The following is a 15,249-nucleotide window of genomic DNA, read 5'->3' as shown; positions in this document are numbered from 1 at the left end:
CAAACAGTAACCCTGTGTTTACATTTACTTAACTTAAGCACACACATAACTTTAAGGTAAATATCTGTTTTCCTGTGTAAATAATGGAAGCCTGTCTTTGAACTCCATCTAGGCTTGTGGATCCTGCGTCAGGTTAAGCCCTTTTAGAAAACTTGAAACTGAACTTTGCAGATCAGGTTTCACACTGACCCGACTTAGGATGTTTTAGCCTAAGCCTTAGCCAGTCATACCCATGAGCCTTTTTGAGATATGGCGGACACAATGCTAAAACACTATCAGGTTTGTGTACCTTTTCCAGTGAACACCCGAACAAAACAGTGCACTTATTATAGTGTCCCCCGTAAATCAAAAAGGCTCATAGCCAACACTGTAGGCAAATTTGTAAAACGGCTCTAAAAGTTATTCATCAGATTTAAGCAGCTTTTGACTACAGTAAAGATGTTCATTTGACTAATTCCAATTTATGGATGAAAAATGGAGCTCAAACTAACAAACTTGTCAGTGACGTTTCACCACTACACTAGTGGCTTCATCAGACAGGGCCCAATTTAAAAACCCTGCTTAACAGTAAGCTTACTGTAGCAGAAAAGGTTGCTAAGGTGCAAGGGTATGTCACAAGTTAGCAGAAAAATTAGGCGGCCATATTGCACGTTCACTATGGATTTGCATTGTGACGTCAGTTATTTTTGTGCAGTAAGCACCGGAAGGTTAGCATGCCTTTTTGTGTGCTTACAGTTAGCAGCGCTATGAAATGGAAATTGAACAATAAGCACAAAATACACCGCTAAGCAGCTCTATTAAATTTGGACCTGGTAACTCATCACAGCTGGTTTTCTCCTTTTATAGTTATCAGTGACAAACTATGAGCTGATTTCTAAATGATGAGTGATGAGCTGGTTGTAAATGTTTTGACTATTACTTTCTAAACATTTTAAAGTAAAATGCACAATAAACTAAAGGCCGGTTTATAGTCGGTCGCGCGACGGAAATCTTGCACGCAATCCTAAGACTGAGGCCTAAAAACCATGTCTTTTTATGATCGCGCGCCAAGATTACCGACTCCCGACCATCGCGCGACCGACTATAACTTGGCCTTTACACGCGCCAACCTGTCCGCCATTCTGGGTTTCAAAATGTACAGAGGATTTGACTCTCAAAATAGACAAAATACATGTAGTAGACATGCGTTGTGTGGAGGTACGCTCTGCATTGTGCAAGGAGTCTGAGGTAGCCAGCCCATAGTCGGGAAAGTAAAAACAGCTTGTCACTAGTTTTAGGGTTAAGTTAACTCATTTCAGTTACAACCATTATCTTGGTCAATATCCCTCCATCCGATAAGTAATAAATAATGGCAAAAGTCAGCTCACCAATAGGGAACCAGACTATTTACCAATCAAACCTGAGTTTGATGACACTGTTCTAAAGGAAAACCTAAAGACTGTGTCGTGATAAAAGAGCTCCATAGATTATTTCCAGCTTATCAAGGGAAAATTATTCAATCAAAATTCAACACAAGAGTGTTTTTAGAAAGGTTTTTAAACAAACCTCTTCCCAGTTACGTAATAAGTTTATAATACTGTGCAGAATGAAATGCAATGCGCTTCATTTCTGTTTTAGCTGGGTTTTTTTGTGGACAAGCAAACCAAGTTGTCGCGACTAATGTTTTGGATTATCATTTCACAACAACACACTTTGATACTTATTTTGCCCGAATAGATCCTACTTTTTTCCATTCTTGGTGACGCCGTTTTTGATCACTCCATTTGTCTTTCCATTTGTAGTCTTTCCATTTTTAGTTGCTCCAGGTTTGGGTCCTTTTTGAGCCTTAACAGTTTTGACATCGTCTTTCAGAATGAGTTTCTTTAGAGTTTGCTTGTAAGACGAGATGTCTCCAGTCCACTTCGTGACAGTCTGTTTCTCACACACCCAAATCTCTTCAGCAACCTGAATAATAATACAAAAATTAGAAATGTAAGTAGGATTTGAACTTTGCATTGTAATAATAATAACACCATTTATAAAGCGCCTTTTCCTAAGGTTGCAAAGCGCTCAGAGAATGACAAGAAAAAACAACAACAATGGGAATAAAATTAGAAACCAAGAGGGAAACCACGACTAAGCCAAGCCCGCATTGTGGCAAAAAAAGCTTAGCAAAAGCCGGTCTCTCTTTGACCTCTGACGGGAACCGGTGGTTCCTGACTCAACGTTTCAATCAGTATGTTCTGATGGTCTTCAGGAGAAATTAAAAATGTATTTGTATTGAGTATCTTGAAGTTGAAGCTATATAACTTTTCAAGGATGATTACCACACGGCCCGGCTCTTCTTAGCCAAAAAAGCCCACTCAAAAATATTAGTTTCTTAAAATAAGAAAAATGTCTGGTTAAATTGAAGGCATACTATGTATGGATGTGAATATAACATGTCCTTGACTTCTTTTTACACTTTCATCCAAGTTTAATGACAAAGCTTTTCTCCTTACTTGGTTTTTTCAAAATGTAATTTTTCAAGTTACGCTGTTTTGCCATGAAAGGGCAGCACAGGCCTGCTTTTTCAAACTTACTTGATTGATTAATCTAAAGTCGTGGCTAACTAAGACCAAGCCTCCCTCGAATTCATTGATGGCGCTGGCAAGTGCATCGATAGTTTCTATATCAAGATGGTTTGTAGGTTCGTCAAGTAACAGCATGTGTGGATTCTGTGAGGCCAACCAAGCGAAGATGCAACGACAACGTTGACCATCGGAGAGATTGCCGATTTTGCAAATCTAAGATAAGAACAAAGATGTTATTATCATTTACATAAAAGGCACTGGACATTGTTAGCATAAAAGCTCACGTGGTAACAAGTAATGGAGAGCTGTTGATAGTATAAAACACTGTGAGAAACGGCGTTTCTAAAGTAGTGTAGTTTTCGAGAAAGAAGTAGTTTTCCACTTGAAGTTGATTTCAAGACCTCAGAATTAGATTGTGAGATTTTGAAATCAAGCATCTGAAAGCACACAACTTCGTTTGACAAGGGTGTTTCTTCTTCCATTATTCTCTTGCAACTTCATAAACCAATTTTTCACAGGTTTGGTATTATATGCATATGTTGAGATACACCAAGTGTGAAGACTGGTCTTTGACAATTACCAAAGGTCTCCCAGTGCCTTTAAGCCCAATAAGAGCCACTTAGGTCGAACAAAAGAATTCTTGTTTCCTATTACACTGTAACCTGGGAATAGGGTAGAATACCTTTTTTAATTTTTGGCTTAAAGTTTTTATGGCTCCAAAAATTAGGGTAGGCTAATGTTCCAATACTTTTATGAGGTATTTTCTAACTAAAATACTTGACAGACCTCCGGTCTGAAGCCTTTCTCAGGCATCTGTGGGGGTGTTATTTTCCTTCTTTATTTTCTTACAACTTTGATGACCAAATGAACCAAAATTTTCTCCGGTTTGTATAAATATTTATGTTGGGACACACCAAGTGAGGATACTGCTCTTTGACAATTACCAAAGTTGTCCAATGTCTTTAAAAAGGAATTCATAAATACCCCAGACAGTTTTCGCTATTCCTAATGGTTGAGAGCGCACCACGTGGGAGTGTATAAACGGTTGGTAAAGGCCCTCGCCTGGCCACGACCCTGCTGGTTTAAACAGCTTAAAGAACTCAACGCTACCGTTGTATTCCTTTAGTGAAAGTTGGATTAAGACGTATTTGATGATTTATAAAAGAGAAACAATAATTCAGATCAATTCTTACCTGTTGTTTTCCAGAAAGACCATAACGTCCTATAATCCTTCTCATGGCTTCAATATCTTTAATATCAGGGAAGTTCTTCATCATCCAATCTAAGGCACTAAGATCCAAATCGAGAAGATCTTGAAGATGCTGTTATTAAAGAAATAAGATTATTGTTATTAAAGGCACTGGGCACTATTGGTAAATACTCAAGACTAATTGTTAGCATAAAAAAATACTTGGGTACGAGGAATGGAGAGCTGTTGAGAGTATAACACATTGTGAGGAACGGCTCCCTCTGAAGTAACGTAGTTTTCACGAAAGAAGTAATTTTCCACTAGATTTTGAGGTATCGAAATCAAGCATCTGAAAGCACACAACTTCGTGTGACAAGGGTGTCTTTTCTTTCATAATTATTTCGCAACTTCGACAACCAACTGAGTCAAAATTTTCACAGGTTTGTTATTTTATGCATATGTTGAGATACACCAAGTGAGACGACTGGTCTTTGACAATTACCAATAGTGTCCAGTGTCTTTGACCCTTTAAGTGCCTGCTATTTGTTTGCGTTTTGAACCCCTAATGCCCAGCTTTCTGAAGTCCACTTTTTGAATACATAAAATAGATCGTACATGTACGATATCAGCCCTCAAAGAGTCATAGGATTATCCAAAGGTTTGTCTGTGTCTCTTATGGACACCCTGTTTTGTCTGTCATTAACATGTGAATGTGTTCTTAATGAACAAATTGGAAACTTAGTTTTAAGTTTCCAGCAACAGTTGAGACCCTCAAACAGATCCTGTCAATACAAGAATTGTTCTTACTGTTATGCTCTGGAGCTTTAATAAGTTAGTAGACAATCATGTAAATTTTCCATTTATACATTTTAAAAGAGTGGACAATAAAGAAATGAATTAATTTCAATTTATTAAAATTTAATCCACCTTATTTACTGTGAAATAAAATACAAACACGCCTGGACCGACGCCCGAACTCAAGTTGAAAACGACAAGATTGAGTTTTTACCTGGTGATATCTGCCTATACGTAAATGAGTATTCTTTCGTATAAGTCCGTCAGTGGCTACGAGTTCTCCAGCAATGAGCTTGAGTAAAGTGGATTTGCCGGCACCGTTGGGTCCAACGAGAGCTATCCTACTGTCCAAGTCCAGACCGAACTCAAGATTCTTGTATATATGAGGCTGTTAATGACAATTCAAAAGCAGAAATTAAATCTCGGTTGAAAACTCAGCACATAGAAAAACAATAAAGCTAGACCGAACTCTAAATTAATCTAATATGAGGCCGTTAACAACAATTCAAAACTGTAAATTAAATCTCGGTTGAAAACTCAACCAAAGAAAAACAATTAAGCTTTGATTAACTGTGGTCGTTTTCACAAAGAGTTGGGACAAGTACTCACTTAGGAATAGTCTTAGGAGATATTCAAAACTCAAGGCTAGTCATAAGTTTCTTAACTTGAGATAAGACTAGTCTTAACTCTTCGTGATATCCACCCTGGGCCCAATGGCATAGAATTGCTTAAACAGAAGATGCTGCGTAAAACAATTCTGGTCAGCAAAATTAAGCAGGATACCAGTCGCAGAGAGAACATGTCAAGTGGTATTTTAGCTGGTAACTTTACCATGGTAAGGATAATTTTGATATGCTTAGCTAGTTTTTGTGCTTAAGCAGCTCTGTGAGATTGGACCTTGATCCATAAGACAGTAAAACTGTTAAAACTGAGAGTTTAAAATTTGATTAAATTTCTCTCAAATCAAACATTGAAAAATTTACTTTCATCTTCATACGACTGATCTCTACAGTTGAAAGGTTTAATTTTGATTTAAAAAAAATCTTAGTTGATAATGAAGTGTCAGTAAGTTTCCCTTGTGGTTTATTACTTGATATTTCAAATGTTACCTTATCATCAGCATATTTGAAGGAGACATTCTGAACCATGATTACTGGAGGTGGAATCTTGTTGCAAGATGGAAAGTAGAAAGACACCGTCTGATAAAGAAAAAAAGAAAATTAACAGTTACTCACCACCATTTACCAAGCCACATACTATATCATCCTCAAAATAATTATCAGCATAAAAACTTACTTTGAAACAAACAATGTAACTTCTCACTACAATATTTGAAATTCAAGCATCTGAAGCACACATCTTGTGCGCGAGGGTGTTTTTTTCACTCATTATTCTTTCACAACTTCGACGAGCAATTGAGTTAAATGCTTCACAGGTTTTTGATCTGATACACCAAGTGGGAAGACTAGTCTTTGACAATTACCAAAGGTGTCCAGTGTCTTTAAGCTCAAGATTCTAATATTTACCTTGTCATCTTCCACTTTCTCAGTCAGTCCTGCAGCCACCATCTTGCTTAGTGTTTTCTCTTTACTTTGAGCTTGTCTGGCGAGCTTAGCGCTACCGTGACCAAACCTCGCTATATAGTCCTACAAAATAAAAATCACATTCATTTCATTAGTATCAATAATACAATTGTCTCAACAAAACCCATACCGGGGATAAGTGTGGCTCAACGGAAAGGTCATAACTTTTTAGAACTTTGTGGGTTAGCATGGAGCCAGTTCTAGTGGGCACATTCAGTCGACCCGTGATTAGCTGCTGACCAGCATCAGAAGTCTAGTAAACCTTCCTCCACCTTTCCGTTCTTTTTGCATTCTTGCTCCAGTAGGGGGCATCTTAAACTATGGAACACCTCCTGAGATGCCTTCTACTGGAGCAAGAATGCAGAATTGAGGACCCTGCTGAGTACAATGATATTACAAGGAACTGTGTTCAGCTCTGGCTGAAACACAACATCTAGTGTGTGGACACGATAAGAAGTAGACCTTTTCGCAATCATGTCACTGGTTCCCCTCTGAGCTTTACACATGTTAGAATTGAACAAGCTGTTGGGACCAGTGAAGAAACCATGCTCATAAAGCAGGTTTCAAATGGTCGACCACAGAAGTCAACCAATGGTCGACAAGCCTGGGTTGGAGTTAAAATAGTCAACCTTGAGTTAAAGAAACCTTGGGCTCGAGGCTGGTTCCAAATGGTCGACCACAGTAGTCAACCAATGGTCGACAAGCCTGGGTTGGAGTCAAAATAGTTCACCTTTAGTTAACCATGGTGCACACTCAAACTCGGTCAGGGATGGGGGGAAGGGGGAGGGGGTGTGGTGGTATGGAGAGGGCATACATTATTATCATTATTATTTATTTTCTTACCTTCATGTGTTGGATCTGGTCCTGTTCCCATTTGTATTTCTTCATCTGATTTTCCTCCAACTCAGTTCTGGTTTTGACGAATGAGTCGTAATTACCCTGAAGAAAAAAAAAATAATAATAATGATAATAAACTCAAGTTTCAAATATCATCTTTATTTTTTTGTAAGAGGAAGAATCGTGTCACTGCAAGTTTTAACTTCACCCAGAAACACAATTTAAAACAAAATGGAAAATAATAAACTGCACTTGTATAGCACATGTCACTGCTAAGTCCCAATGTGCTTGAAAGGAATAAAGAAACAGGAAAATAATTACCAAAAGAACAACCTGTGATAAATGGTGAACAGATGAGCTTGAAGGCGATTTTTAAACAAATCCTAAAAGGCCAACTGTCGAATTCACCAAACTCTTCCAAAACTTAGGATTAATCTAAGGACTTAGGACGAGTTAATTTCCGTATTCATAGACGTTAGGATGCATTGAACCCATCCACGGTTAGGACAAGTTACTCGTCCTAACTCAAGATAGGATTAATCCTAGCGTTTTGTGAAATCGGGTGCTGGTCACATGATTCGCTTGGCCCCAGCGCCTTGCCTTAACCAAAGGCACTGGGATGGGCAACATATCAAGCACGCTCATCGGTTAATGCTCAGTGAGTACTATCACACTCACACTGCGCGCAGGACCTACTTACTGAACAAGAATCTGTGCAAGCTGATTAGCCCATCCCAGCGGTCTTGGATAGACTGGCCGCTGGGGTCGAGTGAAGTGACACGAGGCAAATTACAGTTACATGCAAATGTTTCCGAGGGAACAATACTTACACTGTAGTAGTTGAGTTTACCTAGATGCATATGGATGATATTTGTACACACACCGTTGAGAAAGTCCTGAGAGTGGGATATAAGAATTAAAACTCTCTCGTAGCTGAAAAGAAAGAAGACAAACTAATGTTAATTCTAAAATCCATCAGCATTAACAAGTCAACAACATTGACATATTCACACTTGTCAACAAACTTAAACCCAATACAAAAAAATACATGGAGTTCAACTTCAATATAACTTTCCCTATGAATAAGAGAATAAAGAGTGGTGGCAAGGTCTTAATGGCCTTTACAAACAGGTACATTCGAGGCCTTGCGATAACATTTATCTCTAAAATATACACTGGTGTTAAGGCTCATCACTGACAAAACGGTCTAAATGAAGACATGCCATCTATTTTAGTAACCCCTGGAGTTGTAGAATTGAAGGAGCTTTTGAAAACAGTATCCTCGGAGCTTAAAAAGTAGATCAAAAAGCAGGATTTGTTTTATCTAAATAAAGGTCTGAACTTGGGTCAAATATTCACTCCTAAAATATTGAATGATCACAGGCTAATAATTTTAGCCCGGTAAAAGTCCAGCAGTCATGTGTTTTATATTACCCTGCTGTATAAATATCTTTAACGGACAGAATCTATATTTAGATGCTGACTTTAAGTCGAGTCTGGTGATTATCTTTCCATTCTTTTCAATACAAAAATATACTTTATAAAGCCTATACAACAAATGAGCTAAATCATCTCTCTAGTGTTTGTTCAGATGTAAAACAGTTTACAAATAAAACTCTGCAGAAAGTTCTTTCTCATTAAAGATTTTGGTCTCGTAAATTTGATTCAGTGAAGATTGTGAGCTTGAAGCCCTGCTGTCTTGTGGAATGTACACCAAAATTCAAGCAATAAAAAATAAAACCAAACAACTTTTTCTTACTTTTTCAACTCTTCTTCTAACCATACACACGCTTCAAGATCGAGATGATTTGTCGGCTCGTCTAGAAGCAGGAGATGGGGTTTGACGAACAGCGCCCTCGCCAGCGAAATACGCATGCGCCAACCTCCGGAGAAGTCCCTGGTTTTGGTTTGCATCATGGAGCTTGTGAAGCCCAAACCGTGGAGGATACGGGCGGCTTTGACTTCTACTTGGTCCGAGTCGAGCTCGTCGAGACGTTCATAAATCTCCATCAGAGTATCTTCAGCCTCTGTTGTATCAACAAAGAAGAAGGCAGGTGTGTCATAGATATTTTATAAATAAAAAACTAACAAAATGAAAAACCTTATGTAAAAGCTGCTCTATCTTCAGGGTTATCATCATGTCGGTCCTGCCAGCACTCTTAAATTCCGGGCCTTAACCAAATTAGCCAGCACAAGTTTTAGGCTATTCAGGCTACTGCAATTCCTGGGCACAATTTTTTATAGCACTGCTAACCAAAGAATTCTTCACTCGTAGTTTCCGACAGGGACTTCAAAAAATTAGCCAGCAACAAATGTAGGCTAGTGAGAACCTTGATTATCTTTTACTTCGCAATTCCTGGGCACATTTTTATATTGCTCTGCTTACCATAGAATACTTCACTTATGGTCACCATTTTCTTCGTACTCTGCAAGAGCCGAATTTCTGCGCTAGCTGTGTAAGTAAGCGCAGAATGCCTAGTGGAATACACATGCGCATAAAGCCAAAATAACCTGCTACCCCATGAACTACGCTTGACGCAAGCACAAAATTCCCTGCTTCCCTAAGCGCTGATTCTTTGCTTACAGTAAGCAGAGCCCTGGAAAATAGAAAGACGACAACTCTTGAATCACAAGAAGAATCTTCTTGCAAAGTTTACCTTGTCCTTCCATTGCGGACAATTCTTCGGCTTCTCTCTCCAGACGTACTCTCATCTCATCTACTTCCATAACGCACTCCAAGGCAGTCTTATCCGATGCTGCAATCTCTCTCTTTAAGTGAAATATATCAACGTGGTCTGGAATTGGAACTTCTCGTTGACCCAATGATGATAGAAATGAGGATTTACCTGAAAGGGAAACAACAAATTTAATCGAAATATTTATTTGTGCAAAGAATTTACAAGTACATGTAAAAGCATTAAAAAATAAACACTTACGTTAAACAAATGCCCAGGCGAGCATAAAAGTTAAAATTTAACAGAGCCAAAAGAGGTATGTTTCCCAAAACCCAGAAAAGCAAGGATTAAGGCAAGATGGGCAAAGACAACAAATTGCAAAAAAGTAAAAAGGCCTAACAATAACAAAAAACATTGAAACTTTAAAAAAAAAAGAGTCTAAAAAATAGCAATCCAAGGTATCAAAACCAGAATTTGATGTAGTACCCTTCGAGGAAATTGTAAAATTTTTACTCTAGCATTTTACCAGGGGCATCGAGGCAATTGCCTTCGTTGCCTCCTGTGCCTCAGAGCTCCATGAAGTATCAAACCTGGGCCAAATTTCATAGAGCTGCTAAGCACAAAAATTTTGCTTAGCATGAAATTTCTTCCTTGATAAAAACAGAGCAAATTTCCATTTGTTGCATATTGCTTGACACTGGTATTCAGCGGTTGTTTGCTAATCCTGCCTTTATTTTCATACTAAGCAAGTTTGTCTGCTTACGCTCAGCTCTATGAAGTTGGGCCTGAATTCTACTTACCACAACCATTAGGACCAATCAAACCATAGCGTTTTCCACACGTCAACTCCACATTGGTATCTGAGAAGAGCTCAGCACCATGAAACGTTAAGGAGTAGTTGTCGATCTTGATGTCTCGACTGCTAGGATGTGAGGAGAGGACACCGGTGCAGGCACGAGCGTCAGTCGCTAAGTCCAGTGAGTCCATCTCATCTATCAAACCAGTAACTTTAGCTGTAAACAAAATAATTGACATTTACAAACAAAATTAACAAGACCCAAAACAAAACTTTTGTTTAAATATTTTTAAACAATTTATTGAACAATAACCACCTTGTTTAGGATTTCGACTGCCTCTAGCTACCGGGTGATCTTGGTAGTTTGTTGTTAAGACACTGCTCTAGAATTGCAAAGGTTGTGGGTTCGAATCCCACTTGAGTAATATGGATGTGAATTTTTTTCACATGACTTGGGAAAGTACCGAGTTTACAGTGCTTACAAACCTTGGTGTACGGATAAAAAAAAAAAAATTTAAAAACCTTGTTGTTCTTGGTAGTTGGAATATTTTATTATTTTGACGTGTTAACTTTCTGTCTTACTCCGCCATTTTCTGGAGTCAAATATTTGACTGTACAAAATAGCCGTTTTAGTTTACAACGTAAAAAAAACCCCATGCATTTGAGGCATATTTGTGTGGATCATTATATTCTATTCTAACCATAACAAATGGTTTCAAACACTTTTCATAGAGCAACTTGCCCTGGATCCAAGGCAACCTTCCTCTTCTGAAGGGGCACCAAGGCCAGGACCAGATGTGCAGTTTGTTTGACTGACCTGTTCCATTCTCTGCTTTGCCATTTGTCGCAGGTTTGTCGTTTTGTGCAGCACTTCCTCGTCTTTTGCCTTGGGGAGCTCTCTTCTTAGGCATGATGAAGATCAGTTGTTTCAAACTTCTGTCATGAAAAGTTATGAAAACAACAGATTAAACAACTAATTGTTAACAACGACTGTTAAATAGTGAAAAATATGTGAAAATTAATTTAAACTTAATTTGAACCATGGAGGGATAAACTCCCGATAAAGAGATATTCTGCAAACTTATTCTGGACCTGTATTGCATTTTCTGTACACCTCTGGCTCTTCTTTTAAGTTGCACTACGCAATGTCCGCAAATCACTATAATAAGTTTAGGAACAGTGTGTTTTGCTCTTGCTTCCTGTATTCTTTTGGAAGCAAGTTAAAAAAGCCACAAATCTTATGATCAGGATTTAGTTCCACAATCTCTGTCATGACTCATCCACTAGATTCTAGAAATTGAATTTGATGTGAAATGAAAGTAAGTAAGCTCTTGGCAATATAAATTATCTAATTATAAATTTAATTGTCCTTTTTTCTGTGTGAAAAAAATGGCAAACTCCAAAAAAAATCTCAAGTCAATGGAATTCTAAGTTCACTAGCCCATACATACACTATAGCATGACTAGGACTTTTTAGGAGGAAGAAACGGAGACCGAAATAACTTAGTTATTAGCGCCATAATATGTAGTTTTCCACCTATGGTTCTGTATTTCCTTCCTCCATCCATTCCATGTGGTTGAATTGGTTCTCAATATTAACAAAAGGCAAGTGAAATTGTGAATGTCTCATCACATTTTTATTTTGTCTGGACTCTGTTTAATTTAATGGATCGAATGAAGTGTTTTCATTTCTCATCAACTACACTTTGAAATACATAAAAATATAGTTGAGAAATAAATCTAAGTGTCACAGATGTTTGAGACAGACTGAATGTCGACACGGGGCGCGCAGTGTAAAATACTGTACAACATGACGTTGCAGACGTAGGCGATCACACCACGAGATTTTTGTCCCATGGAATTTTTTTTTCCGATGTAAAAATTAAAACAATAAGACCAATAAAACGTGAAAAACAAATCGAGATGTACGAAATTAGTCGTGAACACTTACTGAATTAATATGTTTAGGAATCGGACAAATCTGAAATGTACTTACCACAAAATGTGTCTTCGAAAATTGGAATATGCGGATCAAAACGCCGGTACTGTCGCGCCAAGGAACAAGGATGTCGCAATAGCTGTAGTCTGGCACGCGCCTCCACAGTGAACTGCCAGACAGTGGAAACGAGAAGAGGCGGGGATACGACTGAAAACAGGTGAAACGGATGTCACCACGTGAATGACGTCATTTACGTGTTAACACATCGCATGCGTCACATCGTGTAATGTTTATTCATGAGTTATGTACACGTCACAATTGCCATGTATTTTATGAAAGGATTTCCATATTAGGCAAAATGGTCGATATGTTTTGCAATGTGTACAATTTCGGGAATCGAAAGGGAATTATGGGAAAAGGTTTTTCTTTAAAAAGGTATACATTTTTTGGTAATGACTATGAAAAATAATGGCAAAACTTACTTGGAAAGAAGTGCATCAGTTTTGAATAATGCATTTTGAGAAACTTCACTTCGACGTATATACTGCATGGCAAAACATGTTAAATCTTTTCCCCAAAAATCTGAATATATGAGCCGTGTTACTCAAGTAAAGTTTTTTCAGATTCCAATTGCTGATTATTCTTCCTTCGTGGACATTAACCGCTCCAGATTTTCTGCAATATCTAAAATCACAGTTTAGTCAAACACTTAGTCCACATTGGATTCAATTTAGTAATCGAACGGTTTCAAAAACTAAAGGTATACTTTGCTTTTAAAACTGAGTCAGTGTTAGAAGAGGCCCTTTGCTAACTTCGTAATCATAAAGGTGTCACTTTTTTTTCCCGTGCGATGATCGTTCTGCCTTAAACTCATGGCGATATTGTCTTGAGCAAAGTGAAGATGTTGGGGCCAAGACTCCATTCTCAAATATTTTACTATCTCTGGTAAAGTTTTCATGATAAAAGAAAGAAAGAAAAGTCTTGAGCCTACTTATAATTTTAATAAGCATACAGTAAATCCTCAGTGTGTTGTGCCGCGGTAAGCGCATGCCGACTGCACTCATTGAACACAAACATTTATAGCGACCTCACCCGTTTGGACCCATAGCAATTTTCTCAGAGATGAATGTCACAATTTTCTAAGGTGTTCCCCACCCCCACCATCACAAGGAGCCCACAGCCCAATTAAGTAGGCCAACCCAGCGAACTTCAGCTGTGCCGAAAATGTTCCCTTAACAGAGGACAAAAACAGGATGGCATTAAATCGTACGGAAGCACATAGTTATAACTTAGCTTTGGCTTAAAGGCACATACATAAAGAAGCTTCCTTGGTTAAAGGGGAGGTTTCCATACCAAGCTTTGTCAAACGTCTTCAAGACATAGGAAGAAAGATATTTCACAAAAGAGATTTATGTACCCGCAAGTTTACTATGTATTATTTAGTTATAGTTTCTTCCCATTCCTCCACACCGTACCATGCAAAGCTTAAAAAATATACTTGTCTTCAAGACGGTTGGTTGATTGAACTTGGCTTACTTTGAGACTTTAAGATCTGCCTCGAAGTAAAAAGGAAAACTCTTGGGAGAAATGTTTTGAGTTGATAAATTGTGACACAGTTTGTTTCTTAAATGTGACCTTTAAAGTGCATGTGGTTTAATAGGATTGTTTTAAAAATGGTACTCCTCAAAAAAAGCTATCAAGGGATACACTTTTTCCCGAAAACCAATGATGAATGCATACACTCTAAAGAACATCTTTGTTTGAATAATGCTTCATTTTGGTCAAAACATAAAGCTAGTTCAGTGACAGTGTCTCAAGCTTATAGTTGTCACTGGCTGGTTTCGAGCTGTTAGGGTTCACTGAAATAAAGGTACTTTACACTGTTGGAAATTACTCAAAATAATTGTGAGCATAACAATTTACTTCTTGGTAACGAGCAATGAAGAGCTGTTGATAGTATAAAACATAGTGAGAAACGGCTTCCTCTGAATTCGTAGTTTTCGAGAAAGATGTCTGACTCAAATAAACGATTACTGGGATGCTGAATCCTTTTTTATATGCATCTTCTGAAAGCACACAAAGTAAATGCAATAAGGGTATTTTTGTCTGTCATTATTCTCTTGCAAAATTTAATGACCAATTGAGCCCAAATTTTCAAAGAGTTGTTATTTTATGAATAGTTGAGAATACTGGTCTTTGACAATAACAAAGGTGTCCAGTGCCTTTAAACACTAAAATACAAGAGTTTATTTTTGGAACAGCCAGTGTCTTTAGAGGAGAAGCTCCGTTCGTTCAGCAGCTGGGTGGCATGTATTGTTGACATGAGCTTGACACTGAGAGTGCAAGTAGTGCGTCTTAAGATCGTCCAGACACAACAGCTCTAACGCCTTGGGATATTTTTAAGATGCTGGTAAAGAATATTGAGGAGTTGATGCACTTTTAAGAAAATCTCAAATTCGGCCTAACCTACCAGGATGTCGCAATGTCTCATGGGAAATGAAGCTGTTGATGACACTGGATGAATAAGGTAATTAACATTCACCAGTCAATGAATTCTTGTTTCTCAACCTCTTGCTGACTAAGTTCATTTGAGAATACTTTGTGGAGAACACCGTACAGGCCTGTAACAGTATTTTTATCTGTGTTATTATTTTGCCGCACAGAAACATATCGTAGACTTTCCGCTTCGGATTGTTTTTTTTTAAATGTTGCCCAAAGTTTTTTTCTTTTTCTGGGGGGTTTTGAAGGGGTAAGACCTTAACCTCTTTCAAGGAATATTTGTTTCGGTGGGACAAAAACCCAATTTCATGCTTAAGCACAAAAAAGTGAGCAAAACATATTTATATGCTTATCAGAACAGGGTTATCAGCCACAATACCACAT

At 38.0% G+C, this 15,249-nt stretch overlaps 1 protein-coding gene across 1 annotated transcript; it reads right to left on the bottom strand.

The window, feature by feature from the left end:
- Nucleotides 1-1,018: 1,018 nt before the first annotated feature.
- LOC117300317 (ATP-binding cassette sub-family F member 2-like) lies at nucleotides 1,019-12,527 on the bottom strand. The gene is made up of 13 exons (XM_033784061.1): nucleotides 12,424-12,527; nucleotides 11,245-11,363; nucleotides 10,432-10,644; nucleotides 9,614-9,802; nucleotides 8,716-8,983; nucleotides 7,787-7,889; nucleotides 6,963-7,058; nucleotides 6,063-6,182; nucleotides 5,646-5,735; nucleotides 4,751-4,924; nucleotides 3,746-3,874; nucleotides 2,562-2,765; nucleotides 1,019-1,944 (listed from the first exon to the last, which is right to left on the bottom strand). Exons 2-13 carry the CDS (start codon nucleotides 11,336-11,338, stop codon nucleotides 1,720-1,722), a joined length of 1,905 nt encoding a protein of 634 aa, XP_033639952.1. The 5' UTR covers nucleotides 11,339-11,363; nucleotides 12,424-12,527; the 3' UTR covers nucleotides 1,019-1,719.
- Between the last annotated feature and the right edge of the window lie 2,722 nt (nucleotides 12,528-15,249).

This window comes from Asterias rubens, chromosome 15 (assembly GCF_902459465.1).
Source record: "Asterias rubens chromosome 15, eAstRub1.3, whole genome shotgun sequence".
Taxonomy (NCBI): Eukaryota; Metazoa; Echinodermata; class Asteroidea; order Forcipulatida; family Asteriidae; genus Asterias; species Asterias rubens.
The sequence above is the reverse complement of the archived record's forward strand: the minus strand, read 5'-3'. Positions and strand labels throughout refer to the sequence as shown.

Bases quoted from the DNA above. Each gene is read 5' to 3' on its own strand.
- LOC117300317 (XM_033784061.1), bottom strand. From the start codon at position 11,338: ATGCCTAAGAAGAGAGCTCCCCAAGGCAAAAGACGAGGAAGTGCTGCA. The intron at 2,766-3,745 runs GTAAGAATTGAT...TTCTTATCTTAG, and splicing joins GTCTTTCTGGAAAACAACAG to ATTTGCAAAATCGGCAATCT. The intron at 1,945-2,561 runs GTAAGTTTGAAA...ATTATTATTCAG, and splicing joins ACTTTAGATTAATCAATCAA to GTTGCTGAAGAGATTTGGGT.